At 36.1% G+C, this 20,579-nt stretch overlaps 1 protein-coding gene and 1 pseudogene across 2 annotated transcripts in view; both read left to right on the top strand.

Moving 5' to 3' along the window:
* Mios (meiosis regulator for oocyte development) overlaps positions 1 to 16,917 on the top strand; it is a 31,242-nt gene extending 14,325 nt beyond the window's left edge. For both annotated transcript variants that reach the window (XM_034519465.2, XM_076913699.1), the window contains exons 6-12: positions 562 to 731; positions 3,071 to 3,136; positions 4,195 to 4,353; positions 7,440 to 7,592; positions 9,136 to 9,340; positions 10,250 to 10,379; positions 11,280 to 16,917. In XM_034519465.2, coding sequence (XP_034375356.1) covers positions 562 to 731; positions 3,071 to 3,136; positions 4,195 to 4,353; positions 7,440 to 7,592; positions 9,136 to 9,340; positions 10,250 to 10,379; positions 11,280 to 11,376 — 980 coding nt within the window. In that variant the 3' untranslated portion in view covers positions 11,377 to 16,917. The remainder of the gene's footprint in view (positions 1 to 561; positions 732 to 3,070; positions 3,137 to 4,194; positions 4,354 to 7,439; positions 7,593 to 9,135; positions 9,341 to 10,249; positions 10,380 to 11,279) is intronic.
* On the top strand, positions 14,359 to 20,288 carry LOC143434453 (riboflavin kinase pseudogene; annotated as a pseudogene).
* The last annotated feature ends 291 nt before the right edge of the window (positions 20,289 to 20,579 follow it).

Raw genomic sequence — 20,579 nt, 5'->3', positions numbered from 1 at the left:
GCCCAACGTGGGGCAGCCTAGGCCCCAACAAGTTGACACTTTGTATATCAGGACATGTATTATGTAATTAGAAGTAGGAGAATAAGAAACCTTTGAAGGTTATGATCACGTAGTAAAGTAGCATTACTTTCAGTCCTCTGCAATAGTATGGATGACCTTACTGGTAAGAGTGGTGGTGACTTTGGTGAGATGGTGTTACTTGTCTTCATCTAGATACCAGGCAACTGTATAACACCATAAGGAAGTGCTGGAAGAAGAACTTGAAAGTAACCATTACTTGCTGCTGTGGAAGTAGTTCAGGGCTAGAGCATGCCAGTGGGATTCTGAGTTCAATCCCCACAACTGTGGGAAAAAGTACTTAGTGCACAGCGTTTTCATGCGTGTGTAGATGAGCTGTTTTTAAGAATGGATCTTTTTCTTTGTACTCAACCAAATTTAGCAGTTTTAATTATTTTTTATTTAAGTTCACCCTTTGGTCACTGTTGAGGATTTCAGAACTATGGGGAAAGGGCCTATTAAGCCTCTGATAACTTTGACTAGCTGTATACTTTTAACCTGCAGGAGATCTGAATCTCAATGTGGTGGCAATGGCTTTATCCGGGTATACAGATGAGAAGAACTCGCTGTGGAGGGAGATGTGCAGCACACTACGCTTACAGCTCAACAACCCCTATCTGTGTGTCATGTTTGCATTTCTGACGAGCGAAGCAGGAGCGTATGATGGAGTTTTGGTGAGTTATTTTGTTTCCCCATATTCTCCTTTGAATTAATAGGGTTGATATATAATATATATATATATATATATAAATACAGTGTATGGCTACAGAACTAAGACTATTTTATCCTTTACCGAAAAACTGAGCTGTAGAAATGTACACCTGTAAACATATACATGTATCCATGCATTTACTGTTTAAATATTGTGAGCATGCATGCATGGACAACTGATGATCACTCAGTTGGCTACGATGTCTTTACATCTTAAGTAAACAGTCATTTTTCAGACAGTTTTCTGTTTGGAAAACCATGTAATCACACTAATTATAATAATCTATATTTCATTCAGTCTTTCAGGTCTTTTCTTTCTTTCCTGATTTAGTCACTGTGTAATCACATCTTATCTTCCTTGTCACAAACTGAGGAAAGAATGAAGTGAGGTTTCCCATTCCATGTCAGTCGTTGACTTACAAATATTAAAGCCGTTTTGCTTTCTACTGTTTGTCTTCTTTCCAGCAATGAAATGAAGCTTAAGATTTATTTCTCTGTTTGCTGTTAGAACATTTCTTATAAGATGTGCATTGCTTCAGTAGTTGTCATTCTATAAGATCTGTAAAAGCATATATTTTATTGAGTTATCATACTAAAAATTTAAATGAATGTTATTGTCTATTTTGACAGTGTCTAGTTTATTCTGTCCATGCTTTTAATTTTCTAGTGAACCTTTTTGACCTCTTCAAATTAATATCTAGGAATATTTCTCTTTAACTGTTACTACTACATTTGTTAACTAGAAGACTTTAAGTGTTGTGTTTGAGCTAACAGTAAACTTTCAGCAAGAGCTAGAGAGTGATAGAGAATAGAAAAAGCAATGAACTGATGGCTTAATGTTTCAATATTGCATTTCTGTATTTTAATTAGTGACCTATAATAAGATCCCTTCTTCTCTTATCCCCATAGGGAGAGCTGAGAAGGAGATTCATGTATCCAAGCCTTTTCAAAGTATTTAATTTAATGTCTATGTAATCTTATTTTATTTTTTATACTGTTATCATTAGTACCTACATATTGAGTTTAGAAGCCAGAAAAAGCTCTTTGTTCTGCCACAGTTTAACCTTAGCTATTCAGTTAACTTTTAGGGCTCTAGTTCTCTCATGTAAAGTGGACTCAATTTTGTTATAAACCTATTTGTTTTTGTAGCACATGTAACTGCATCTCAGAGCTTATTCACATATAAAGATAGACTTACATTTTATAATTAAGGAAAGGTAATGAGTATCAATGAAAAGGATATTAGATTTTTAAGAAGGAAAACTCCTTCAAAGAATGACTGGTAAAAATTGTATCTTTTTCTACCTATAAATTAATTTTTTTTTCGGGACTGGAGGGATGGCTAAGTGATTAAGAACACTAACTGCTCTTCCAGAGGTCCTGAGTTCAATTCCCAGCAACCACATGGTGACTCACCACCATCTGTAGTGGGATCCAATGCCTTGTTCTGAAGACAGCTACAATGCACTCACATACATACAATAAATAAATGAATCTTTACAAAAAAATTAGTTTTTTTATTGCAAAGTTAGTTGGAACTTTCTAAATTTATAGTAACATTTTCAATTTTTTTTTCTAACATTGATGGATAAAATGTTGCTTCTAAATATTCTGCGGCAAACCACCCGTATAGCACTTTTGGACAGAGTGTCAGCTTACAGGTTTTAGGTTTTGTATTTAAGAGTTATAGGTAGGTTTTTTTAAAGGTAGGTCTTTTATGTATATTAATGTTTTGCCTGGATGTATGTCTGTGCCTCATATATGTGCATTGTCTAAGGAGACCAACCAGATGTAAGTATTGAATCCCTGGTGGAACTGGAGTTACAGGTGTTTGTGAGCCACACAAACTCTTCCTCTGGAAGATTAGCCAGTGTTCTTAACCACTGAGTCATCTTTGCTGCCCCAAGTTATCAATATTTTTAATCTGTACTGGTATACCCAGTTCATAGATTTTTTTCTAGATTTGGTGATTAATTTTATGTAGTTGTTTCCCCAAAATTAATTGCTTTGAGAGAAAGATTATATGACATCTAGTTATAGTTTATGTTGGTGTTATAGAAAGAATGACCTGCCTTTTTATATCTATATACCTATATAACTGAATTAGGTAGTCTGTGTTTGAAAGATAAATCTTTACTGTTAAGGACAATAACCTTTGTACTGTGTTTCCTAATAGTAACATCAGAAAAGGCTTCTTTGGCAATTGATCATTCTTTCAGCATCTGGAACAGTACCTTTGTAATACATTTGAAAATAAACTTACAAATAAATGGCATGTATAATTGTTTTCCCCCCACCCCAGTATGAAAACAAAGTTGCTGTACGTGACAGAGTGGCATTTGCTTGTAAATTCCTTGGTGATGCTCAGGTAAGAACTGATTTCAAATCCATACTTGAGGTGATTAATGTTTACTATGAATTATTCTTTAGAAACTAATGTTTACATATAATTATATGCCTATAAGATTTTTATATAAAATCTAAGAAGGCAGTTATTACATAAAAATTATAAATATGCATGTAATAACTAAATTTGTTTTAGCATGTTGACTTGATGTTTTAGTTTGTTTTTACATTTTGAAGAAAACTTAGCAGATACAAATTTTAAACTCAGGCTTTAGTAATACTATATACAAGTCTTATTTTGAGCATGTAAACACTTGCCTGCTGCCTCTGACGGTAGTGAGGATGAAGTGTACACAGATGGCCAGCAGTGCTGCAGTACTGACAGACGTTAGGGAACTGGCCGTAGTTTGCATAGGATGAAATGAGACCGGGAAAGGAAGTAGTTTTTATTGATGAATATGAACACAGAGCTCTAATTCTGTGATACTGTTATATACTTCCACGATAGTCAAGAACTTGCTGAAAAGAGGACACTTCTTAGAGTAAGCCATCTATAAACATAGGAAATGTCTTACTTTTTTTTTTTTTTTTTTTTTTAATGATTGTGGGAACTAGGAAGATAGCACAGTGCTCACTGCTCAAGTTCAGGGGCCTGAATCGAATCCCTTAAAGCCCATGGAACAACCTGAGTGCAGCAGCGTATACTTGTCATCCCAGGGCTGGGTGGCAGAAGCAGGAGGGTCCCTGGGGCTCACTGCTCTGTCATACTAGCAAATCAGTGAGCTCACCTTCAGTGAGAGCCCTGTATCAAAATACAACGTGGAAGGCTATTGAGAAAGACATCTGTTGTCAATCTCTGGTCTCCTCGCACACATGCCACACAAAATAAATTGACTGTGGATAGATATGTATTGAAACTTGAAATTAGTGTAGACTTTTAGTACATATTTAGATTTTCGCAAGGGATTCTGACTTAAAATGTTTTTTATCAAGGACTAAATTGTTCTAAATATAGTAATTCTCAGTTATAAAGTATGTAGTGAAATAGATTGTATCAAAACAAATCACTGAATTTTTCAGTTAAATAAATACATTGAAAAGCTGACCAATGAAATGAAAGAGGCTGGAAATTTGGAAGGGATCTTGCTTACTGGCCTCACTAAAGATGGAGTGGACCTGATGGAGAGCTATGTGGATAGAACTGGAGATGTCCAAACAGCAAGCTACTGCATGTTACAGGTTAGTGCAGTGTGACACTAGCTTTAAAAAGAAAGCCGGGCTACATTCTCCGTGTTCTGTATTTCCTCAGGTAAAGTGCATATGCTCTTTTCCCTGCATATGGATTTTTAGTGTGCAGTGTGACCTCACTGTTCTGTTGAGGATGTGGTTCATCTTATTGGCCCTGATCACCTCATTAGTTTCTCCAGGTTTTTCTTTTAGTCAGAAATACCTATCTTGACTGTGTCTGAGTTCATGGAAAGCTCAGATGGAACCAGAGAAACTTCTCTGTAAGGCCTCAGATGAGAGTCTAACCCACCTTCCATAAAGGACTCCCTTGCCTGATCTGAACAGTGGTTTTGGTTTCATCTGAATAGAAGATGAGACTTTTACTCCAGTGTCCCTATGATTACCAGCAGAGTAATCTGAGTAACTAGTTCATCAACATTTTTCCCTTGCTGTAACTGTCCAGTGGTTAAGCCAGATTTCAGGAAAAGGTTACTTAATACTTTACTTCTGTGTGAGTGAGAAACATGAATCCATCCGCTGTGTCACTGCTATGTCTGTCCAGTTGGCCTCCAGCTGGTCTTAGCCTTTCTGTTATGAGCACTTCTGCCCTTGGTGCTTTCTTCTTTTTGTAGGAAAGCCTGCTTTATGTTAGGGAACAAATCAAAATGTGTTTACCCCACTCCCTTTCTGTGTGCTTTCCTGTGACTTATGTAATACTGACTCAAAATGCAGAGTCTGCTTATATAAAGTATCAAGCCATCACTTGTAAGAAAAGGTTTTCTTCCATAGTTTTCTCATCGGAATGGGGTTTTTTGTCTTTTAAATTAACTACTGATATATTGCTACAGAGTGCAAATGGGTTGGTAAGAGTACAATTTGTAAAATGTTGTTAAAATGCAAACAGTATGTAGTGACCTTTAAAAAGTCTATGCTGATAAGTGCTTCATTTTAGTTGGGATGCTTTCTCTTTCTGTGTATGTGGCCAAGGTTAACTCTACCATCCTGCTGTTTTCATTTTGTTTGTCCTCTTTCCTTTTGTTTTTTTTTTGCTTGTTTCCCACTGTATTTTGTATCAGTTTCTGCATTTCACCTTAATTCTTTATTGGTATTTAGCTGTATCCTTCCTACTGCTGTTTTGCTAAAGCTGGTGCTTCATCCTATAGTACACATCCTGACCTCCTCAGAGTCTCATTCCCCTCAGACTGTATGTCGCGCACGCCATGCCGTAATTCTGTTCTTCTTCCTACCACACATCCAGCACTGGGTTGTCCTACACTTTACATTTCATAGGTATTATAACAGTGGAATTTCATTTGTGCACCTTTTCCTTTGTCCAGAAACCACATATTTTATTCTATATACAGTCTAAGCTAAAACTTAGATTGTTACTTTTGCTTTAGACAGTGATTTGTCTGTCTTGTTTTATAAATTAGAAAAAGAAAGGAATTAACAGACTTTTTATTTATTTATTTACTGTTCCTGGTGTCTGTTCTTCCTGTGGATCTGAGTTTAATTTTATTCCATCACTTTGTTTATTCTCTAGCATTTCTTGTAATACAGGTGATGGTCTGGGCTTTTGCATTTTAACAGAAGCATCTAGCATATCTTAGTTTCTCTTGTAGCACTTTCAAGAAATGCTCCATATTCTTCTGCCTCCTTTGATTCTGATGAGAAATCAACTCTTTTTCTTGTTTGCTTGTATGTGGTGTTTCATGTTACCATGGTTTTCTTTCAAGAAGCCCCCTTTCTCTGATTTTTTCTTTAGAAAAAAACGACACTGTTGTGCCTAGTTACAGTTCTGCATCCTGTGTATCAATTACTGAGCTGCTTGGACCTGTCAGTTAACATTTTTTTCATCAGGGTTTTAAGTTTTACTCAGAGCTTGGGGTTCTGTTCATTTTCTTTCTTCTTTCCTTTTTATTATTCACCTTCTCTGCTTTAGTAGGACAATTTCTTTTCCTTTTTTCTCGTTTTGTTTGTGACAGGGTTTCATTGTGTAGCCCTGGCTGCCTGGTATTCACTTTGTAGGCCAGGCTGGGATCCACCACGTCTGCCTCTGAGGGCTGAGGGGTGTGGCATGCTTCTGTGCCCAGCTTCAACTGGACAGTTAATATTGGTTTGTTTACTTGTTTTCTCTCTCACTGCCTTTGCCCATTAAACTAGCCCGGGAATTTTGTTTTTTTCTCACACATCCAAAAGTACTTTTAAAATTAATTAAGTTAACCTACAAAGTAACAGGCTTCTCTTTGGTAACTGCATAATTTGTTTTAATTTATATTTTGTTCTAATTCATCCTCCTTTGTCTCATTTTTCCTGATCTGTTCTTTCTAGTCTTGAGACAGACAATTCTTAGTTTCAGTTATTTTGCACTTCAGTTGTAGAAAGTCAGCTTTGTTATAGATTACATTTCTCAGGTTAGATTCCTTATTTACTCACTAGTTGAAGGGGTTATTTTCCACTGTTCTATAATGTTTTTCTTTAAGCATATTTCTTTGAATGTGCTACATCCTGCATTAAAGATTCTGTCTGCCAAGTCTGACACTAAAATCTGTTTTAGAGGTAGTCTTACTGGCCAGAAATCGATGTTCTGATGAGAAGAACTTTAAACTTAAGGAAAACCAATTCTTGCTTCTTATTAGTGCCTATGTGCACTTCATATTTAAAGTAGTAAAGGCAGCATTTCACTGCCAGACACAAAGGGCCAGGCTCAGTATTAGGTTAAATATTATTAAGTAGTTTTGATGTGCAATTTGGATATATTGTAAGCAGAGATCTTGAATCCATAAGATTTAGTACTTACAACAGGGGTTTTCTCATCATGATCAACTACATTATCAAGAAAGGTGGATTGTTTGATGATTGCTCCTTAAACTCAAAAGAGAATTTCACTTCCTGGTCAAGTATTTATATATAATGTGCATGTTTATATCTCTAGTGAAGCCCAGCTTAAGGTAGATTCACCATCTTTCATTGTTTTATTCAAATCCTCATGAAAAGTCTATTACTTCTGAATTACTCATACTCACATTTTACCCAGAACCCTCTGATTTAAGCCAGGACATTTCAAATGTTTGAAATAATTTGTGTTTTCTTTTTAGGGTTCACCTTTAGATGTTCTGAAAGATGAAAGGGTCCAGTATTGGATTGAGAATTATAGAAATTTATTAGATGCCTGGAGGTTTTGGCACAAAAGGGCTGAATTTGATATTCATAGGAGTAAGTTAGATCCCAGTTCCAAGCCTTTAGCACAGGTAAGTAGATTGTTCTAGAGAGAATCAAATTTTACCATGTGAGCACCAGATTAATTAATTATTATCACCCTATATCTCTTGTTGTCTTTGTTCCAGACTTCACTTTGTTCTTATTATTTGCTGTTTTTTTTTTTTTATTTCTGTTTTTTAACAATCATCTTGTCCAGGTGAGCTTTACTTTGAGATAAGACAAAAGCTGTAGGCCCAGATGATCTTAGGAAAACCTAACTTCTAGGACCATCTGAAATGCATCAGTGTCTGCCAGATTTTCAGTATCCTAACTGTTCGAAGTCCCACCTGTATATTGCTTTTATGTATATATCTTTTTGTATTCAGTAGAGCAGGATTTGAAGGTTTAAAAAAATAGAATAAGTATAAACATATGTCTATGCATGAAATTTTAGTGTGAGATCAGTTACCACATAAGGTATAGTATCACATAATTACTTCGGATTTAAATACTTGATTATCTTCACTGTGAGCATTGCATGGTGCTATTTTAATTTTGTAGGAAGTAGAAAATTTTTGTTATTGCTGGAGTAGGTGTTTTAGTAAGATAGTATTGTGCCGTATGTGAAGAATCTGTGGAAGAGCTGAAGAGTTCTCACTAAACCCAATGAGCACCTTCTGAGGCTGTTTTCTTCCTCTCCCCAGCTTTGTACTTTTAAGGCGCTGTTGCAGGAAACTTTATTCCTTTTCACCGTAGAAAACGCCATGATGATTGTGGGGAGGGATGTTCTTTTGTTTTGTCCTCAGAATGGAGCCTGGGGTCTTGTACATGCTAAGCAGTTAATCTCATACTGAGCTACATATCCAACCTTTTTTTTTTTTTTTTTTCTTTCTTTTTGGGCAACAATTTCGTTAAATTACTTCTCTGGCCTTGAACTTGTGATCCCTCTGGCTCAGCTACCTTAAGTAGGAAGCTCAGCTCAGTGTTGCCTTTATAAGATTTTGTTCAGAAGATGGTCACTGGTCACTAGTGGTGCATTAATTTCCCTTTTTGTTGCTGTGAGCAAATACCTGACAAGAATCAGCGTATGGGATAGCAGTTCTAGGGAAGTTCATGGTGGGGAAGGCCTGGGAGCAGGATCCTGAAGCAGCTGACTACTTTGGGTTCCCAGTCAGCAAGTGAAGCCAGGCTAAGAAACCTGAAGGACCATACCAAATGACCCACTTTCTCCAGCTGGTCCCTATATCAAGGCCTATTTCCAGCTGTGGACCAAGTGTTTCGTGGGCCCATTTCACATTAAGCCACAATTGGGGTGTTTTGTAATGGCCTTGCGAGCATTCCAGTGTCCTTGATAATTATGATACATTAGGGTCTAACGTTTCTCGTAATTCACAATTATCAGTGGTATGAGAAAGAATGAAATTCAGTAAAGGCAACAGGAAATACTAAATAATATAACTGATACATGGAGACATGAACTGAGAACTAGTCAGATCATTTTGCAATGTAAAGTAAAATTTTAAAACTATCAATATCAGACTTTATGGTTCCATTATGGTTCGCACTAAATTGCTATTTTCATTTGCTTTGTAGGTGTTTGTGAGTTGTAATTTTTGCGGCAAATCAATCTCCTACAGCTGTTCCTCTGTGCCTCATCAGGGCAGAGGGTTTAGTCAGTATGGTGTGAGTGGCTCACCAACAAAATCCAAAGTCACAAGCTGCCCTGGCTGTCGGAAACCCCTTCCTCGGTGTGCACTTTGCCTCATTAATATGGGAACGCCTGTTTCTAGCTGTCCTGGTATGACAATTGCACAAAATATTTCTCTGAACTCATTGTTCCTACATGGTGCAAGTAAAATACGTATTAGTTAATGTCTGTATTATTCTTACTTCTTGAAAATTTTATTAAATTTATAGTCTGTTCATTAAAAATACACATTTATATTTATAATGCTTAAGTAATCTCATAGATGTTGACCAACTTAAAGTTGATGATTAAAGCTTAAGTATGAGTGATTTTTATAACTATACCATTCTCATGGCTCCTACTGGTGTCTCAGATTTGGTATTTAAAATTCAGTATGCTCCCAGTGATTAACAAAACCTTGAATCCATAAAGGCTCTTTGATAGTGTCTGAGAATGTTCACTTCCTTTCTTATTTCATTGTCACTTCTAATATATAAACTATTAGCCCAGAAACCAGACCACTTGACTTCGTAGCTTCAGACTTGCTTCTGCTACTTTGACAGTTATGTAATAAATAGATGTGGGTTTTGTTGTTGTTTGCTGAGGAGTCTAATGTAGAACAGGCGAGTTTGTGTGGATGATCGTTACCTGTCCTGTTGATGTCTAGTAAAACTCACCTGAAACCTGAGTCTACATTTCTTTTTAGAAAGGTCTTTTGTGAAAAGGTTTTCAATTCAGGTAGTTCCTTAGTAAGTCTAGAAAAGGTCCTCCCCCCTTTTTTTTCTGGTCATTAAAAATCTAGGTAAATTAGCTGGGTGTAATGGCATACCCCCTTTGTTCCAGAACTAGAGACAGGCAGGAGGATCTTTGCAGGACAGCGAACGATTCATAGTGAGACCATGTCCTGAAAACAAAAGCAAACTATAGTGTCACATATGTTTTAGCATAGTTTCAGAGCTATCCTTTTAGAAACTTAAACTGCTATGATGTGGCAGTGGTGATCATTTTGTTTTCACATAGGTGGATCCAAATCAGACGAAAAGGTGGACTTGAGCAAGGACAAGAAGTTAGCTCAGTTTAACAATTGGTTTACCTGGTGTCACAATTGTCGGCACGGTGGGCATGCCGGACATATGCTAAGTTGGTTCAGGTAAGGAGCACTTTCCTTCCTTGATAAGTCTTACATTACCAGACATAGGGCAGACATCCTTTAAGTAGTTCAGGCTCTTGGTATCATTGCGTTATGTCTAGTTAAAGATTAATCTTTTTACTTATTTGCTTATTTAACTTAACAAATGTAGTATCAATGGTTTCATCATTATTGTATATAATATTTAACTTTAAAGTAATACCTATGCCAGGTGTGAAGTGGTGTTTGCCTTTACTCCCAACACTTGGGGGACAGAAGCAGGTGGATCTTTATGAGATGAGTTCAAGGACAGCCTGAAAATAGCAAATTCCTGACTAGCCAGAGCTACATACTGAGACCTTTTTATACATATATAAGAAATCCTTTGACTGGATTAAAATTATTTAACCCCATTGGGGGACAGGATATTTAGTTTTTTATATCTCACAATTTGTCATGTAAGTTATGAATGTAATTGTATACATACATGTGCACATACATACATAACAATCTACTGCATTGATTCTTTGCAGGTAAGCTTGGTATAAATAGCTCTTGGAATGGAGATTTTCCAGATAAACTTACCGTTGATTTTGAGCACTGCCATCATTCACTAACATCATATTCACATGCGAGTTGTCTCAGTTATGTTAATGAACTCTTACTATTTTTCCCTGTCGCTGCAGGAACTGTGAGCAAGCCATTTTGGTATATTAGTGTACTAACTAAAACTGTTCATTTTCCAGTAACTTTATGTTAAAAGTTCACCTTGATGGTTGTTTTCAATTTGATGCTCTTAATGACTTTTTTACTGTGGGTTTTAATTCCTATACTTAACCCAGTGTCAGTTTGAAGATTGTTGTATAAATATATTTGTGTGTGTAAAGCTTGGATTCCTAACTGTTACTTCACTGTTTTCAGGGACCATGCAGAGTGTCCTGTATCCGCATGCACGTGCAAATGTATGCAGTTGGATACAACAGGAAATCTGGTGCCAGCAGAGACTGTCCAGCCATGAAATATTCCACCTAAAGAGAAACCTTCAAGTGTGGAGTTTTTAGTAGATGTCCTTCATAGTTCAGAAAAATACCTCAGAGCAAGTCACTCATGACTTTCCTATAATGGGAAAATAAATCATTCTATCAGCTCAGCAATTTGATATTTGAGTGATTTTGACGTACTTCTCAGAGGCAAACGCATCTGATATGAACATCAGAGCATGAATATTGGTGCTGTTCAGTAAGTTAAAAGTTCAATGGAAAGAACTTTCTAGATTTTGTCAAAATTATGTGTATAGATGGTTTTAGAATAAAAACAGAACTTGTGCCTGCATCTTCAATCTGAAATTGATAGCTTTTGATAAAATCTATACATATTTGAAGCCAAATGCCAATTCAGTGGTTCATATATTAATTTAAGCTTATTCATGCTTAAATATGCTTTCAGAGAAAATTTTTACATTGAGAATTAGCTCCTGACCCACACTGGAGAATATATGCATGTGTGCATAAGTGCACATTCACATTTAAGGAATGTTCTCCCTCATACATATATATTTTAATATAAAAGATTTTGATATAGGTCACTCTTGTCTTCCTCAAAAACCCAAGTTAAGAGCAGGCCAGTGAGATGGTTCAGCATGTGCAGAGGCTTGCTGCCGCCCCTGAAGACCTAAGTACAGTCCTTGGGACCCATGTGTTGTTAGCAGTGATTCAGCTGACCTCCAGAAGTATGCTGCAGAATGGGGCAGGCAGGTGTACATGCGCACACACATACACACTTAGAAAATAAAGAATACAAAATTTAAAACAATGTACTTTGAAACTTTTTCCTTTCAAAAGAGAAAAATGTGTGAAATTTTAGGAAAACATAACTTTTCAGTTTAAATTTTCTCTTTACAATGTTCTGATTTGTCTGGATATCATCTTAACTTACCATTCTCATCCCCACCAGGTACTTCTGAGTACGCATTCTATGCAAGATCCTGTGTAGGACACCATTTGATGGTGCTCTCAGACCCCTTCCTGTTTTAGAGTCTCCTTTTTTTCCAAGGGAGATTACATGATGTTGGCCAAAACAAGAGCATCCCAGGGGTCTACTTTAGATATAAGCTGCTAAAAGTGTGTGTATTAGGACTCTGTTTCCATTTGTTTGTCTGCATAACTGGGCATATTGAAGAGAAAAGAATTGTACCATGCTTCTTTGTTAATACACTGTGTGTAAGAACTGAACTTAATTTTGTGTTTGAAGTTACAATTGTAGAGGATCCTGTTCTGTAGGTTTTGGAGAGAAATGTGAAGCTGCCCAGCATTAAGAACATCATGTCAACAATAGGCTGATAAAAGACTTAAGATCCATTAGACTAGACTGAGTTGTACCCTTGCTTCCTTAAGATCTGATGCAGTAGGCGTAGAGAATAACACTGGGGAAAGTGTGTATGTGTTCTAGATGTCAGTTGGGTGACAGTATGCAGATAAAAAAATTGGGAATAATGACTTTTCTTTCTTACAGAAATTGCCATTAAGAGATTACTGGTCTTATAAACTTTACTGCTTTCATTTTATTAGGGGATTTTCTTTAATATTGCCTGTTATTTTTTTTTAATCTTACTGTGTTCTTACCATGAGCTTCGAAGTAATATCAAACTCTTAGTATGTATATTTTTATTTTTCCTAAAAGTACAATATAAAGCTAATGAAATTATCTAAAACTTTTTGACATATAGTATAAGACATAAATATTAAGCCTATATGTAAATACAAACTTATTTGTAATCATGATGTATGGTGACATTTAAAGATTGTTCTATTTATTAGCTTCCTAATATTTCTTTTGATCCCAACCATATAGTTTATATGATGTCTGTTTATCTTGCTTACATTGTGTATGGAATGAAAATAGATTGAAATTAATTATTTCCCTATTTTTTTATTCCTTACGTCACTGGTATTTGAGACTATAAACTCAACAAGATATTTTACCTAAACTTGTTCAATAGAAAAATTTAAGAAAAATCTTTTTATTCTTTATAACTCTACTACAAATAAACCACAGAAAGTAATATATACATATATATGCTAGGCAACATGGTACGTGCCTTTACTCCTAGTCCTCAGAGCACTGGTCAGGGGAAGGGGCAGAGGTATGAGGATATCTGATTTCAAGGCCAGCCTGATAAACATACCAAGTTCCAAGCTAAGCAAGGCTGCATGGAAAGACCCTGTATCAAAAACAATGACAAAATTATACATACACACATATACATATACACACACAAACATATGCACACACACATATGTGTGTGTGTTGCAAAAAAATCAGCCTTCTATATAACAATTACCATGATAAAGTCACAAGTAAAGCTAATTAAAGCCAAGAACATGTTATTGAGAATATTTATTTTTAGTGCCTACTGTATATTTCATGTATTTGACCTACTGAATTTCTATTCAACTTACACATACTTCTGTGAGAGAGATATATTATTGTTGCCATTCTGTACATGAGGTAATCGCCATAGGGACAGTTTTAATTTTGTTAGGCAAAAGTAACTATGACATCTGACATAGCGTACTAATTAAAAAGACGGTAAATCGCAGAGCTGTAGGTAGGTTGTTGGGAACATGTGCTTAGCACACATAAGGCCGAGTTCACAAGGTTTCTCAGTACCACATGCACACAAAGAGAGAAAATAGGGTGTTGTTCAGCTGTCTGCATCTATTAAAAGGGAAAATCGACATTTAAATGACTGGGAAGGAAACAGTCTGAGAGAATATGGATAACAACAATTTAGTCTATGGTTTTCCTCAAATGAGTGAACAAATACATATCAGAATCTTTAGAAATATTTATACCCTTTGTCATAGGGCAGAAAGTTTTTATGAGTTACTAACTGGATAAATACACAGAAGTTTGTATGAAGTAGTTCTTCACTTTATTTACAGTAAAAACAGAACGTAAGTGTCCACTGTGACAGTAAATCTTGACACATACATAGGAAATGCTAATAAACTACTCACCACATTACTGGCTTTTACAAGTCAACTATGACCATCATACTGCTATCATAAAACTGCCAAATGTAGTTTTAGCACGTGAGGTAAAGAGAAGTAGTTCATAATAAGAAAGTATACAGCTCTAATTTATTCAGAAAGCATTTTTCCTGTTTTGTGTCCCCTAGTACTAACGCTGCAATGACAGCTCTTAGTCTAGCACTAAGGATAGTTAGAAATTGGACTTCACTTAGCACATTGAGGAATGGTTCTAACACTTAGTTGTCCTGAAGTCAGTGGTTTCACCGTTCTCTCCTATATCTATCTCATAGGTTTGCTGACTCCTCTTTTGTAGTTCTATGGCCATGGCAGGAAATCTGCTTTCTCCATTATTGTTCTCTAACTTGGATTACACATACACAATTCAGTTTCAGAGAGTTGTTTATAGAAAGTGGTGAATTCTGTAACAAATCAGTAAGCTTTTGTGTGCCTTAACTGGTGGACACAGGTCATGATATTAAATGATCAGTGGCACCATCATTGCTTATGGAAGGAGTGTGTTTAATGGAAGTCACAGACAAGCACAGTTCCTGCAGACTCAGATACACTCAGATCAGTGTTTAGATTCATAATATCATCTGTACAGATTGAGGATCTTGTAGCATTTGCATCTTCACAGCCAAAAAGTCAGTTTCCTTCATTTGTATTTTGAATTTTTGAAACTATTGAAAAATTATTTTCTAACAACTGAAGGAAATAGTTGCCCATAATGTCTTCCAAAATGCAATTTCCTTACTAGTACCATTGATAGGACAATGTCCTTAAATGCTTCGCTTTAGAATTATGGATAATTTGTGTAATGCCAGAAATGGTAATAATAGTTCAGTGCAAAGTCTTCATCCAATTTATGAAAATCATGCTGCCTTAATGTAATTTCCTAACTGGAAATTCAGATAGAGTAATCTAATTTAATTGGAATCTTAAATCCACAAAGACAGAATTGTTTGGAAGTATGTTTGAAGGGATTAATGACTAAAATGTGAAACATACTTTACACGAATTCACAAAAAATGTTGGTCTTGTGTTTTTAAAGAATATTAGTTCACTTATGCATATTTTATACACACACACAAACACAGACTTTAGTATGCAAGAAACCCTTAAGTTTGAAATACAAATGACCAAATTCATATTTATCTACATTTTGTTACAGCCATGCTTTGTGTCCAATAAACTGCCACGGTCAAATGTCATGATGTTCTTCAATTGTGTAATCATGTTTTTAACATAATAGCAGTATTTATGAAAAATGAGTATTTCAAAGTTCTTGTGTTTTAGCTTTAATGAAAAATTGTCATCCCTTTGGAAATTCACATTAGACAAGAATACTTTGTACAAATTTAGTTGTACATAAAATGTATATACATTTATGAATATAACTATTAAGCAATTATACATTTGAGAGACATCTTTTCCAAAAAATACATCTTAAATCTGATTTTTCATTCATCAAAAAGGGAGCGTAGATAAAAATAACAGCATGTAAGGTCCATTGTGACCACACAAATTGGCTTCTCTGACTTCCACCCTTTGGAAGACAGGTAACCAGGCTGGCCTTGAGCACAGATCTTCTCTGTGCCTTCTGCATGCTTTGAATTGAATGCATGTATTGAATGCTTGACTAAATTATCATTTTGAAAGATACAGTAGAATTCTTCCAATGAATGCTGAAATACTGCTTCAAACAGAAGATTATTCTCCATTAGAAAGACACAACTGTGGGACTGGAGAGATTGCTCAAAATTTAAGAGCTCTGGCTGCTCTTCCAGAGGTCCTGAGTGCAATTCCCAGTAATCACACAGGGGCTAACCATCTATAATGAGATCTGATGCCCTCTTCTGGCCAGCATATATGTGGGCAGAATGCTATATGCATAATAAATAAATCTTTAAAAAAAAAAAAAAGATACAACTAGGAATGAATAAACTGGCACAGGTTCTTAGGGTCAGTCACTCTTAGGTTCTTAACCTAATGGGTGAATGATAATTTTAAGTTTGCTATGTTGAATTCTATTATTTATGCCTTCATGAAGTATTGTATGAAGTATATGATCATTTTACCTTTAGAACCTTGAGATTAAAACTATAATCATCCAGGTAAAACATCCTCTCAGGAAAGAACTGTTCCCCCACAAACGATGTATTACTTTTAGTTTGGTGAATGATACATACAAGGAAAGGGAATAGGACTTAGAACTTCTATTTTGGCATCTCTGCTCCTGGAATTCTCAGCCTTTGTGGACTTAAGATTCCAACTTAGATTACTGTCTAAATTTCCAGTTAGGAAATTACATTAAAGCAGCATGCTTTTCATAAATTGGATGAAGACTGCACTGAATTATAATTCCCAGCTCCCAGTTTGCCCAGTCCACCTGTATATCCTTGTCTTCTTTGTCACTCTGAATTTTCTCAGACCAACCACTTAACCTACCTTTGAATAAGATTCATCCAGCTGCCCATGAAGGCTGGATGCCCAAAAATTAAAAAAAAAAAAAAAAAAAAAAAAAAGATTCACTCAGCTGAAGCAATTACGCCCCCAGAGCCAAGGTTGATTATGCAAGGAGTGGAACCATCCCTTTAATGAGTCCTTCCAGAGTCTAGCAGTTATTGGTGGTTGGAGGTGCTGTGAGCTTTCTCTGCACATTGTAAGAAGCAGCTAGGAAAGGCTGCTAGCTAGGGAGTTCCGGCCGAGCCCGGCTGGGTTCTGGAGCCTGGCCGCTGTCCTGCGGGCAGGCACTGGTAGCTGTGGGTGTCCTGCTCCGCCGGCCCAGCTCCTGCGGGATCCCCGGCTGGCCTGCACTCACAGAGCGAGGAGCAGCCGGCGTCCTCCGAGGTCAGCATCAGGAGGAGCCTGCCATTCTGCCGCGGCCAGGTGGTACGCGGCTTCAGCCGCGGCTCCAAGTAACTGGGCATCCCCACAACCAATTTTCCTGAACAAGTAGTAGACAATCTTCCAGCTGATGTGTCCAGTGGCATTTATTATGGTTGGGCCAGCGTTGGGAGTGGAGATGTCCATAAAATGGTGGTGAGCATAGGATGGAATCCATACTACAAGAATGTGAAAAAGTCCATGGAAACCCATATCATCCATACCTTCAAAGAGGACTTCTATTGGGAAATTCTCAATGTGGCCATTGTTGGCTACCTCAGACCTGAAAAGAACTTTGATTCTTTGGAGTCACTTATTTCTGTAATTCAAGGTGATATTGAAGAAGCTAAAAAAAAACAGCTGGATTTACCAGAACATTTGAAACTCAAAGATGACAATTTCTTCCAAGTTTCTAAAGACAAAATTATGAATGGCCACTGATGAGAAGTACCTTCCCTGTCCACCCATTAGTGTCTCAGTGCTTCTGATATAGTCTCATCCTGTTCATATTTTAAATCAAGTGTTTCCCTGTAGATGTCAAAAGGCCTCCAGCAGTTAGCTCCATCATGTTGCATAGAACTAAAGATTCATTCAGAAATCAAGACTTTAAGTGTAATATGTTGATTAAAATGTAGCACTAGAAAGCTAGTGTCTTGTAATAAAAATTAAGTCTGTAAGTGTGGGTGAAAAAGAAAAAAAGAAATGCTAGCTAGGGTGCATTTTTACCCATAATAGATGAATGCACGAATGCTGCTCATTTTTCTTGAATTTGGGGAAATGGGAAGGGGTCATAGGAAGAAAAAGCACTGGGGTAATAAAGGCTCACAACCATGTGTCTGAAATGGGATCCAATGCCCTCTTCTCATGTGTTTGAAGAGAGCAATAGTGTACTCATTAAAATAAATCTTAAAAAATCAGGAACTGATGTCAAGAAATCAGAAAACTGATCTCTGTTTGACAGGATTGCTATATAATTCATATATATATATTGCATAAAGAGAATGATACTGTACATAATCTTGCATAAATGAAAATCTGTTATGAAATATTGCTGTATAATTAATATTTTAAAGCTTATATAAATGGGATCTTCATTTGCATGATTATATCCATATGAAATGTCATTGAAGCCAGATGTGGTTTACACCTACAATTCAGAACTCAGTATGTGGAGTCAGGAGAATCAATTTTGAGGCTAGCCTAGGCTACACCACTATAGCCAAGAAATTAAAAAGACAAAAAAGTTGAGAAATTAGTCTTTTAGAAAAGTTTATAGGGCCCATAAAAGTTTAAATATTTGTCTCTAAAGTTTTTCATCAATATTTTCAGATGTTGTGCCTAAAACAAGGGGTCAGTCTTTACTTTTGATTCAGTGATTTAGCTATTTTTAAACACTCTCTTTTCATTTTAAACTCTGTCTTTATCATATGAGTATCAGCGTTCATGAGTGAGGTAATCTACCCCTTGTCTGCTGGAGGGGAAATGCTTTTCTGTGCCACCATGGAATATGCTTTGCAATGGTTATTTCTATTTGTAACCATAACTTGTCACAAGATACATGTAGCTGAATTTAGAAGACGTAGGGAACACAAAAGGCAGCAGTGCACATCTAAATGCCATTGACTTCGATTTTAACTCACAAAAAATTTATAAAAGCTGAAACACATCCATCCTGATCACCCACTTCTCCAATGTATGTTTGATAATCTGAATTTTGTGGTTACAAGAGGTTTTTTTGTATTTTTTTTTATATTATTTCTCAAATCCATGAAATTTCCTATATTCCTTTCCAGTGAGACTCATTAGAGAACTTGTTTCTATATCCCACCTTCAGATACTTTGCAGGCCAAATGTCATGTGTGTTTGTGTACCAGTCATACCTCAGAGCTGTGGTATATAACCCTATGTCCCCCTTTAATTAAGCAATCAGATGTGTACACAAATGTCTTAAACTTACAAATTTCTCTTTCCTGAGTGGCTTTTTCTTTGAGCTTTCAGTTAGGTGATGGACTAAACAGGAGTATTCTGCTTGTTTGTTTGAACACATCTTAGAGTTTTAAGCTCATATGTTCTTGTGATGCATTTTTCACTAGATTGCTTAAAATATATCTTTAATTTTATATGTCAAAGGTTAGGTCATATGATGAAGGAACAATGGCAACACTTAACCTGTTTTATTTTCTTGAAAAGAGATTTACTTTAAGAAGGAATAGGCAAAAAACAAACAACAAACAAAAATAACAACCAAAAAGAAGGAATAAGGTATTCCTTATTGCCAGTTCTAGTGCAGAGTGGTCCTGTGAAAACCTACAACAATAAGTCACCCCATTTTACCTCCACTGGTAATTGAAAGTTTACATTTAGGAAAATCACTGTATTTGCATATAATGAGAAAACAAGGGAAGACAGAGACCTCAGCTTTTTAAAAACTCATTTTTTTTTGGAAATAAGGATAGTATAAATGTCATAGTTAATCCCATCCAGTTTTTATGATTTATTTGTACTGTTAAAAGTGAAGCAAACTGCCAGAGGGCCAATTCTTTTAGTTCACCGGTTTCCAATAGAAAGAGCAGTCCACAAAAATCTGGGTTGGAAGCAATGACTTCTAATTACTCTTATTTCTTCTCTAAGTCTCCAGTATGTTCATCTGGAAAACATTTAGTCATTTCTAAGGAGATTCCAAAAATGAGGCAATCCATGGTCCACTGTCTGCCTTCATAAAAGGTCAACTACATGACCAGCTAAACCATAACATTTCTGAGACATATGGAAGACATAATTTGCTGAAAGGAACTCTGACAATTTCAAAGGGCAGATGTAACTCTTAAATATTGGATTCACTTATCAGGTTCAGTGTTTTCTTATCATTTAAAGCCTCTCCCAAGGGAAAGAAAAAAATGTTGCAGGGAAATACAGTGCTGTTTCAGTCTGTCACTTGACATAATTTGATATAAATTGACTAGTACATGTATGGAGTTGAACTAATAAAAATAAGCATTGGTGTCTAATACCTAAACAGTGTCTAATGTATTAACTTATAATTAGTAATTATCTATCAACAAAGTTCTCCCTGCTGATTACCTTCAAAAATTCAGGTAATAAGATAAGCAAACTACTCATTTAGAACTATTGATAAGTAAGATTTTTTTACCTTAACGTTTATGATGTGATATTTTCTTGAGTTATTATTTCAAACTGAAAACTGAAGTTGCTGGGAAGATGAGACTAGTTAAGTCAGTGTTAACTGTGCCACTGCCCCAAACTCACTCTAATGATTCCAAAGAAGCAGTCATGGTGGAAC

Source organism: Arvicanthis niloticus, chromosome 15 (genome assembly GCF_011762505.2).
Source record: "Arvicanthis niloticus isolate mArvNil1 chromosome 15, mArvNil1.pat.X, whole genome shotgun sequence".
NCBI lineage: Eukaryota > Metazoa > Chordata > Mammalia > Rodentia > Muridae > Arvicanthis > Arvicanthis niloticus.
This window is presented reverse-complemented; position numbering and strand designations above follow the sequence as displayed.